Below are 11173 nucleotides of genomic sequence, written 5' to 3' on the forward strand. Positions count from 1 at the left end.
TCCAGCATCACTTGTGGTTACTTCAGATGAAGACCCCAGATGATGGCAACTATAGATGAACATACCAACCTGACAAATGTTATGTATTACAATCATTGCCTTAAAGCATACGTTGAGTGATTTTCAACCCACTTTGTATTGTTACTATGATGGTAATATATGTGAACGAACAATGTTTAATCTTTCTCCGAGATCCAGGAGATATTCCCATTTATTTGTCAGCCAAATAATATTTTGCATTATCCGAATATTGTTTATTTACATATTACAGACTTTGTGACAGTATAAAGTGGATTTAAATTCACCAAACTTACCATTTAATGGTTGTCTGTTTAACTGAACATGACTTTGAACACATAACTTGTATTATCTTAGAGTTATTGACATATAGACATTAATTTGTTTCCAGAAGATGCTCCCCATTGAGTCATAGTCACCTCAGGCTGTTGATAGGATTTTTTTTTTTTTGAAACTTTGAAATTTTCTAAAGCTGCTTTGATTGTGAAAAGCACTGTACCCTTACAACAGTCAACCATGTTTTTACTATGGTAAAACTAGTAATCATAACTGTAGTAATCAGGGTTTTTTAGTTTTTTAAGCATTTTAATTTTGGGGGGGAAAAAATAATATTCAATCACATCATGCAATATTCAGACAGTTTCAAAGTGTTTTTTTTTTTTTTATCTCATTATAGCCTCTCAATGACAAGTAACACATATAAGTTAAAAATCACCCCCACCTTTTATTTAATTGTTTACCGTATTTACTTATTTATTCTAAAGCTGTTTGTCACAAAGGGCAAAACCATACAAAGCCACACAACTGTAGAAGTTCTTACAAAATTTGCACACATTTAGTCCATTTCCATTTTCACCTCCACTGATTTATATTCTTCTTTTTCATCTTCTTTTTCAGATTCATCATCTGGCAAACTTTTAATGAATTTCTCAGCTTCATCAAAAGAGCAGTTTTTTCCATTTGAAAGGTCTACATCTCGATCCAGTTCACAGCAACTGAGGCTTCCCTTCAGCTTTCTTTGAGGGACGGTCAAGACGTCTTTGGAGTGAAAGACAAGGCTAACATGATCCCACACATAAAACTGATGTGAAGGCATGTATTCTGTCACTGCTGTGCCTCCACGGATTACCAGTTGGAAGTTGTGAGTTTCACAAATGGCTTGGGCTTTCCAGATGATTTGATGTCCGTCATAAGCAACCCATGGGCTGGACTTGAGCAGTGGAAAATGACCGAACTTCCAATTAAACTCAGGGCTGTGAACAAGAACAACGTACTCAATCTCCTGACTGAAAAGTTTGGTCCCATAGATACGGAGAATTGGTTCTTGACCCTCACATTTCTGCTTCTTGTAGGTTTCCATCAGTTCATTCACAGGAAACGTGAAGCGGAAGTTGCCATAGCGGGATAATTCGTTCAGGAACAAGGGTGATGTGGTGAATTCTCTCAGGAACGGCGGATGAACTGTTTTTTCTTCTTTGGTCATGTCTGGGAACAATTTCTCGAGATAACGCTCCTCAGCTGCTCTTATATCTGCTTCATTAATCTTTAGGCTCCACCATGAAAATGAATCTGTATCAAGACCCTTGAATCCTCCTGAGTTCCAGATTTTCTCAAGACTTGTCTTGTTAGTGACATGAGCCACTTCTGTGATGTGAAACTCAACAGGAGAAGGATACTCAGGGATGTCTTTCAAAAGATATGTTTTATACATATGTCGATGTTTTATCTCATCTTTTATTTTCAGATCATTTATTGCAATGTGTTGTTCTTTACAGACGAATGGTTTTGCTTTTCGAGCATTTTTTTGGGGGCTGAAGTTTGCCTGGGAGGACAAAGTACAGTTAGATGAGGTATGTTTTGTTTTAGTCATATTCGCATATACAGTGAAATGAAATGACAGTTTACTTCTAACTACACAAATACACACTATGTACATCTTGTATGGAAAACAAACACTGAACAGTATTACAGGAGACACAAAGTAAAGCACATTTAAGTAGAATTATAGTGATTGTATATGGTGATTGTCAAGCAATCAAGTAATGAATTATGTAATAAAGTGTCATGCAGAGCGGACTGTCATTCAGTACAGTAAACACAATGGTTAATCATTTACAAACATTACATCCATTTTTGTATGTTTGTTATTTCTAAGTAAAATGTTAAGGTGAATTCTATAAATATAAATGAGGTCTAAACAAGCTGCAAACTGTCATTTTTGTACAGAGCGTGTACAAAATAGTACAAACCATGTTTTGAAATATTTTGTTGTAAACTGTTGTTAAATGAACAAAAGCAATTTTCATATTCACATTTTATCAAAAAGCTGCAATACTATTAAAGATGACAGCTAGGTGCATTAAAAGCAATATATTCAGCACATCTTGGTTCTCATATATAATCTTGATTTATTTGTTCATCAGGAGTTTGATGTCGAATGTAAAGATTTGCCTACTTACTGCCATTGTTAGATGTTTATGTTCTCGAGAAAAGGGTGATGTTCTTCTGCTGTGTCTTGTGATGACTGTGAGATCTTTCCTCTGCTGGTTTTTAAAGGCTTTCCCTCTGATGACGCCATGCCTGTGAGGGCTGTTTCTTTACAAACGAAACTTCTGTTTCACAGGAAACATTTTTAAGTTTCATTCTTAGCTCAAAACAAATAAATATAAAACTGATAAAGAGTAAATGAATCACAAAACAAGATTTACAAAATTTATGCAACAGACTAAAATGTGTACAAACACAGCCAAAGAGAATCAGCTCATCTTAATCTGACTGCTTTTTTTGTACACACGTGAAAGGATATTTAGGCAGATTCTCTAAAACGTACAGTCTGTACATGTCATTTCTTAGAAATCTCTGTATCCTAATAGGCTATGAGTCATTATGTGGCCGTGAGTCATATCCTTTATCTTCAGCCACCATCTGATCTTAATTATGTTGGATTGCAGATGGAAAATATTTGAGCAAACATACAATACAGTCTTACAGTCACTCTCTCTACATTAGATTGTGAATGAAACAAGACTAAACACCATCGACATCTTTAACACTTGTCTTAACACAGTCTTTTTTTTAGCTAATTTGTCTCATCTTTAATGAAAAATGGATTATTATTGCAGTCATTGTGATTTTAAACTGAAAACTGTCAAAGTTTCTCAATATATTCTGTTATTAGACACGTTCCTGTATGGAATGAACTAATAATGGCTTTCTGTCAATGACACATTTTAAACAGTGGTGGCAAGTATTTAAAATCTAATGATCAGAACAACAATAAAAAAAAATCCTGCATCTTCAGTAAATCTGACAAATGCAGTCTTGTTTTCTTTTCTATTATTTTATTTAGCAAATTTTTCTTTGTTCAGTGTATTTTGCATTTTAGAATGGTTCAGTTTTGTAAAATGCAAAAATGGAGGAAAATAAAAAAGATGAGGAAAATAAAATTAGATTTGAACATGGTGAGGGGAATCTTTCAGAACAACAGGAAGATGAAGACAATGTTAGAGAAGAATTAATAATAAGTGCAGAACAGGAATTAGTATATGAACGTCTCGGTTACGTATGTAACCCTCGTTCCCTGAAGGAGGGAACGGAGACGTAACGTCAGTGTGACTGACTAATGGGATCACCTTTGAGTGTTAACAAAACAAGCCAATGACAGTTGGTGTGCGTGTATAAAAGGAGAGCGCGTGCAAACGCACATCAGTTTTTCGCTGAGAAGCCGAGACTGTGTGCCCCGGCCGTACAGCGGTGGTACAGCAACTGTAGCGACAAGACGTTACGTCTCCATTCCGAGGGTTACATACATAACCAAGACGTTCCGTATCAGTCAGTCACGTTCAACGTAACGTCATTGTGACTGACTGATGGGATCCCTTGGAAAACGCCACTATTGCTGACCCCTTCCAGTGCCCTGTGGAAGCCGGCAAGTCCCCCCACACCAGTTGGGACGGAAGATAGGACAGGGCTTAGGCAGAGATGACAGCCACTGCTGTTCCCTACAGTGGATACGAATAAAACTGAGAAAGCGTGCTCCAAGTAGGGGAACGCTACGGAAGCCACATCCTGCGTAACGGAGGTACCATGTGGAGATTACACATATGGACTGGCTTAGGCAGTACTACATATGGAAGTCTCTGGGGTAGACGCAGCCAGATCAATACACAGCAGAGACGGCAGAAAGTCTCTGCCAGGGAAAACACAGGCTCACCGTGAGGGGAGCCGTACCGTGGAAAATACACATGTGGGATCACCCAAAGGGGAATCACTACACACGGGCACCTAGCCCAGCACAAGGGCTGACCTTGGGCAAACACATGAGTGCTGGACCTGGCATCTGGCGCTCCACCACGCCTGACTGCCGAGGGTGCGGGAGGAACTTCAACAGGGTTCGCCAAGGGGAACTGAACTGGGAAGCAGAAAAAAGCGCACGTATCCGGTCCGTAGAGGGGAATGGTGCAGCAAGCGTGATTGACACCGAGAGGGTCCGGTGTTACTGGCCACCTGAGGTAAGTACACGGGACGACACGGGCTCTACACAGAGATTATAGAATCTCGCAAACGTGTTAGGTGTTGCCCAGCCGACAGCTCTACAGATGTCTGCGATCGAGGCGCCCTGCGCCAATGCACAAGAAGAAGCAACACCTCTTGTAGAGTGTGCTCTTACTCCGAGGGAGCACGGCAAGCATCAGGCCTGGTAAGCTAGGACTATAGCCTCCACTATCCAGTGGGCCAGTCTTTGTTTGGAGACAGCCTATCCCTTCTGCTGTCCTCCAAAGCAGACAAAGAGCTGGTCTGAGGTCCTGAAGCTCTGCGTGCGGTCCACATAAACGCGCAAGGCGTGGACGGGACAGAGCAGAGCAATGGCTGGGTCTGCCTCCTTCCGGGGCAGCACTTGCAAGTTCACCACCTGATCCCTAAAGGGCGTGGTGGGAACTTTGGGCACATATCCAGGCCGGGGTCTCAGGACAACGTGAGAGTTACCCGGTCTGAATTCTAGGCACGAATCGTCGACCGAAAATGCGTACAGGTCCCCTACCCTCTTGACCGAGGTCAATGCTGTGAGGAGCACTGTCTTCAACGACAGAAACTTAAGCTCTACTGACTGCAGAGGCTCGAAGAGCTCCTCCTTCAAGGCCGTCAGGACCGAGGGGAGATCCCAAGAGGGTACCAGATAAGGGTGCGCCGTCCAACCCGGAAGAAGCAGCAGCACTGGATCGGCAACCCCCGCTGACGCGCCGTCACACCAACACTCAAAGCTGTCTCGTAGACACTTGCGGAAATTCAGTCTTCCTAGAAGGCTCGGCTCCAAAGCGAAAAGCTGATGTGTGTTTGCATGCGCTCTCCTTTTATACTCGCGGGGTGCGCGTGGCGAACCACGCACTCCAACTGTCATTGGCTTGTTTTGTTAACACTCGAAGGTGATTGGGCTCTCGGGCGAGATCCCATTAGTCAGTCACACTGATGTTACGTTGAACGTGACTGACTGATAGGGAACTAAATAAACAGATTTAAAAATAGGGAAAATTGATATAATAGAAGAAACTAGAGGAGGAATGGTATTTCTTAATGGTAACCAGTTAATACAGACAGGAGGAGGTACTGCAGGTGCCATTTTTAAGATACTAGGAGATCAGGCGCTGGGTATGCAGAACAACTGGGTATGTAGAGTCCAGGATCAGTGAGATTAACCTCTGGTTCGCCTAATTGGATTTATGCAGCACATTCCGTAATGACAGATTGTAAAGCAAAATGATGTACTGTCAAACGCTCAGAGTTAGACACCGAAACAATAATGTTGTCCTTAATTCAGATAGCAATCAGTAGAGGAGTTAAAATAATACATTTAACTTTAATGGGGACAGGACAGTTTGGACATTCAGAAATAGGAGTTATGAGAGGGATATTAACAGGAATAATAATTCAGAAACTGAATCTTTAAAAATAAACTGACTAATGAATAACAGGAATAGAGAAAAATTTTAACAAATTTACAATGAGAGGAAAGGAGCAATAGAACCCTCAGGAGCAGCAGTTTCTGCCGCAGAAAAAGAGGAGACAGTTCAAAGTCAGTCAGAAGTAGAACTGAGCAGTGCAGATGAAGAACTAGAAAGTGAGGACTCATATTCATCAACACTAAGTACAGAAACTGAGGATAGTGAAATAGAATTAGCAATAAAAAAGAGAGATAAAAGGAGGAGGAATATTACAGTTAAAAACAGTAACAAAACAAATTCAGAATGATTGGCCAGAAGTACAAATTAAAGGAATTAAATATAAAAATCACACCAGTAAGAAGAGGGGAAGAGAGTTAACAAGAAAATGGGATAGGAAGATTATTCCTGATAATAACTTAACTTATGGACAAATGCAGAGGCGGACAATCCAGGGGTCAGAAAGTAAAAGTCCTGCCATATTTTTGTTCCACCCATGAACTCAGCAGCTGATTTCACCAGAGGAGAACCAAGTCATTAGGCTTGTTTGAGATACGCCTCGCCTCGCCTGAAATGTAGGTGAGAGTAGGCAGCTGCAGTGAGGGGAAGAGTGAAATAAGCGCAGTCAAGACGGACAGTTCTGAGCTCTCGAAGTGGAACAGATACCAACGATATCAAAGGTGGATATCGCGTTATTCTCACTCATATGCTGTGCTGCTGATAAACATGATATAATTTCAGTTCTGTTGCTTTTATAAGCTGTGTCGTCAGTCAGTCGTTTCCCATCATGCTTTTGATCAGCGCAGTCGGTGGAGAGCAACTGCTCATGACTGCTCAATCCGACACAGCCGCCTCGCCGTTGCAAGAGTTTTTTGGCACACGTCAGCGTGACATCAGAGTAAGGCGGACGTAACTCGGACACTTTTCTAACCGGCATGCATCTCGCAGTGATCACCGGTGATCGGTTCTGTGCAGACTTTGCTCATCTCAAACAAACCTATTCCTTTCAAGTTACAAGCAAGTCTCAAGTCAAATCCCAAGTCCTCAAAGAGTTAAAGTTAATGAAATAATTAAGTGACTAATTAAATGATGATTGTGCATTAGTGATGAACACCTGCTGTTATTGAGAATTACAGAGGATCAGATGTTGATTTTTTTTTGGTTAAAATGATGACACCATCATGGAGGTCAGTGTTTGCTTTAGTTGGGCTCTTGACCCTTTTAGTAAATCAAAGTAGTTTTCTTTTGAGCAAACTTTTGTGCATTGCTGAATCAAAAGCTTGATATAGCAGATTAGCTTATGTTCTCTGTGTTTAAATCATTTGAATGAACATCATGAAGATGTCTGGCTTTGGTTTATTGAGCGATATTCAGCTGTTACTGAACTGCGGGAAAAAAAGTTAAATTAAACAAATACCACTGTAGTGATAACATATTGGGGGGGGAAGTGCATCAGCTCAGGCTTTTAGACATGAACACTTATCATATGATCCTCAACGGTGGTGACAATTTTTCATACTGCAGAGCATGATGGGAGTTTTTACTATGGTCTTACCCAGCATGCATTGCAGCATGAAGAATTTTGTTGGTTGTCACCATTGTTGAGATTCATATGCTGGTTTTTGATGTCTGTGTGTGTCTAAATAGTAGAAGAGTTCAAGTGTTTATATGCATTGCATGCAGTAGATTTTAAATGAACTTTTAGAGCAGCTATTAGAGCAGCTATTAGAGCAACATGTTCCTTGCATGCTGTAGTTTCACAGGGTTGATGCTTCAAAACCCAAACATACAAATGAAAAAAAAAAACAATCAATCCAGCTCTAAAAGTATAGTTGCTCAGTGCACAGCACTGATCTCTCTGCTTTACAACACATGCATTGCTACAGAGCAAAATCTAACATGGGAGTTAAGGGTCAAGAGCCTAACTAAAGCAAACACTGCTCTCCATGATGGTGGCATAATTTTAACCAATAAAACATCAACATCTGATCCTCTGTAATTCTCATTAACAGCAGGTGTTCATCACTAATGCACAATCATTATTTAATTAGTCACTTAATTATCTCATTAACTTTAACTTTTTGAGGACTTGAGATTTGACTTGAGACTTGCTTGTGACTTGAAAGGAATGACTTGGTTCCTCCTCTGGTGAAATCAGCTGCTGAGTTCATGGGTGGAATAAACATATGGCAGGACTTTTACTTTCTGACCCCTAGATTGTCCGCCTCTGGACAAATGAGAACAGCTAGCCAGTCAACTCGGGATTCATCCGTGAAGAGAACACCTCTCCAAAGTGCCAGACGCCATCGAATGTGAGTATTTGCTCACTCAAGTCGGTTACGACGACGAACTGCAGTCAGGTCGAGACCCCGATGAGGACGACGAGCATGCAGATGAGCTTCCCTGAGACGGTTTCTGACAGTTTGTGCAGAAATTCTTTGGTTATGCAAACCGATTGTTGCAGCAGCTGTCCGGGTGGCTGGTCTCAGACGATCTTGGAGGTGAAGATGCTGGCTGTGGAGGTCCTGGGCTGGTGTGGTTACACGTGGTCTGCGGTTGTGAGGCCGGTTGGATGTACTGTCAAATTCTCTGAAACGCCTTTGGAGACGGCTTATGGTAGAGAAATTAACATTTCAATTCACGGGCAACAGCTCTGGTGGACATTTCTGCAGTCAGCATGCCAATTGCACGCTCCCTCAAAACTTGTGACATTGTGCTGTGTTAAAACTGCACATTTTAGAGTGGCCTTTTATTGTGGCCAGCCTAAGGCACACCTGTGCAATAATCATGCTGTCTAATCAGCATCTTGATATGCCACACCTGTGAGGTGGATGGAGTATCTCGGCAAAGGAGAAGTGCTCACTAACACAGATTTAGACAGATTTGTGAACAATATTTGAGAGAAATAGGCCTTTTGTGTACATAGAAAAAGTCTTAGATCTTTGAGTTCAGCTCATGAAAAATGGGGACAAAAACAAAAGTGTTGCATTTATAATAAGCCCTACAGGAGGCTAGAGGACTGAACTCATAGAGGAAGCATACGAAGAGTTGTTTGAGGGCTCTCAGGACCATGGGCAGATCCCACGTAGAGACCGTGAGGGGCCGGGGCAGATGGAGCCTCCTGGATCCCCTTAGGAAACGGACAACTAGGTTGTTCCAGCCCACTGTCTGTCCGGCTATAGGAGCGTGAGAAGCTGGGTCCTCGCCACAGTTGCACACTAGGTGGAGAAAACCGACCACTTAAGGCCTTGGCATGTTGGAAATGGATAGCCCCTGGCTGAGTGGGAGTACTGCCAGGGCTCAGACTGCTGAGAAGGCTGAGCAGGCGACAGGTCAGCTTTAGATACACAAAGGACCATTTTAGAGCTCTGTGTGTGCTTTAACTATACTCATGAGGGCCAAATGTCCTGACTTGTATAGTGAAATATTATTACAATCAGCTAGTGAGGACATTTTACTGGTCTCCACTAGTTAAAAAAGGCTTATAAAATGGGCCAGAATATATCTTTACTTGTAGTTTCTGTGAGGTTTAGGTGTAGGGGTTGAGTTAGGTGTGTGTGTGTGTATTTGACCTACATTTTCTCAGTCCTGGTGTGATTCTTAAATGCTCTCCATTATCCAGAAAGAGAGAAATAGAAACCATGATAAATTACTGATAATTAAAAGTCTAATAAACTAATAGCTGCAGAGCACCAGAGACACAACAGCTCAATTTTTTTTATTTTTTTTTATTTTTAATAAAACTGTTGTAATTTTCAATAAAACTAAACTGGTTTCACACTCAGTGTGAAAGGGTCATAAAGCTGAAGCTGGAAGTAATTTAATACACATGGAAAAAAAATAAATATAATAAAACTAAGTCAGTGATTCTGATAGTGTTTAGGCCAGCAGAGAAGGTTTTGCTGGCGCTGATGGCCCACCACTGATATATATAAACTGTATATGTATATTATATAAATCAGGGCTCCTCAAATCTGGACCTCGAGATCCACTTTCCTGCAGAGTTTAGCTGTAACCCTAATCAAACACACCTGAACATGCTAATCAATGTCTTCAGGATCATTAGAAAAGCACAGACAGGTGAGTTTGATCAGGGTTGGAGCTAAACTCTGCAGTGGATTGGACCTCCAGGGTAAGATTTGAGGAACCCTGATATAAACTATAAACTGCAAGTAACAGGCTAAACTTTAAACTAACTGGCTGCTTTTTTGTATGCACATGTGAAAGGATATTTAGGCAGGATATCCTCTGTAACTAAGCAACATGCAAATGCACAGAGATTTCTTAGAAACGACAGGTACAGACTGTGTACCAAATAGGCCATGAATCACTATTCACTTCCTTTATCTTTAGTCACCCCAGAGAATGTGTGCATGTCATGATTAGTATTTTTCCATCCACTGTTAATTTATAGTTCTCTACCGTTAATTTACAACTCTTCATTTTTACAGTATGTTACCATTATTATACCATGTGTTAACTCATTTCATTTTGGAAACCGATTCCTTCAGAACATTCGAGTTAAAATAAAAAAAATAAAAAAAAGTGTTTATATGGTTAGTACAGTGAACTTATTTCATTTGAGTCCACTAAAAAAATATTTCTTAGTATAAAACCGCAAACACTTAAAGTGTAATAATAAAGCAACCAAACATGACTTTTACTCAAATATTTGTAGATTGTCATTAACTAGCAATAACAAACATTTACGTACTAAAATGCTTAGCAAAAAGATTGTCACTGAATCAGTAACTCCCCGTTTATTGCCTTTAAATAAAGCAGCAGAACATCAGTGTTTGTGGCTTATCATTGACTGAAGCACAGGCTCTACTCTCCACCACAATGATGACCCACTAAACTAAATTAACAGATCTCTCTTGTGAAAAAAAAAACACATTAATACAGTTCAGATTAATATTTACTCTCCTTATCAGTTGACTTTGCATAACTTTTTTTATGAACATTCACTAATATTTCAGTGAAATGAACTTTTGTTTGGTAAATCTGACTGTTATATTTTACAGTATATTGCTGTTTTTTTCCAGTTTTTTCTTACCGTTTTCGTGATTATAGAAAAAAATACACTTTTTGTTATTTGCTAGCAGGGTGATGTGAAATGGTAGTGATGGTGCTATGAAGCGTTAAACTTTTCAGCCAAGTGGTTCACAAAAGGGTTAATTTTTGGTGGCTTCATTTGCTCACAATACCACCTGGTGGCC

General features: G+C 40.4%; 1 protein-coding gene across 1 annotated transcript; it reads right to left on the reverse strand.

Moving 5' to 3' along the window:
- Positions 1-275: 275 nt before the first annotated feature.
- Positions 276-3403, reverse strand: LOC131538146 (uncharacterized). The gene is made up of 2 exons (XM_058772013.1): positions 2478-3403; positions 276-1840 (listed from the first exon to the last, which is right to left on the reverse strand). The coding sequence occupies exons 1-2, from the start codon at positions 2481-2483 to the stop codon at positions 854-856; spliced, it is 993 nt and encodes a 330-aa protein (XP_058627996.1). The 5' UTR covers positions 2484-3403; the 3' UTR covers positions 276-853.
- Positions 3404-11173: the final 7770 nt, after the last annotated feature.

Source organism: Onychostoma macrolepis, chromosome 03, assembly GCF_012432095.1.
Source record: "Onychostoma macrolepis isolate SWU-2019 chromosome 03, ASM1243209v1, whole genome shotgun sequence".
Classification (NCBI taxonomy): domain Eukaryota; kingdom Metazoa; phylum Chordata; class Actinopteri; order Cypriniformes; family Cyprinidae; genus Onychostoma; species Onychostoma macrolepis.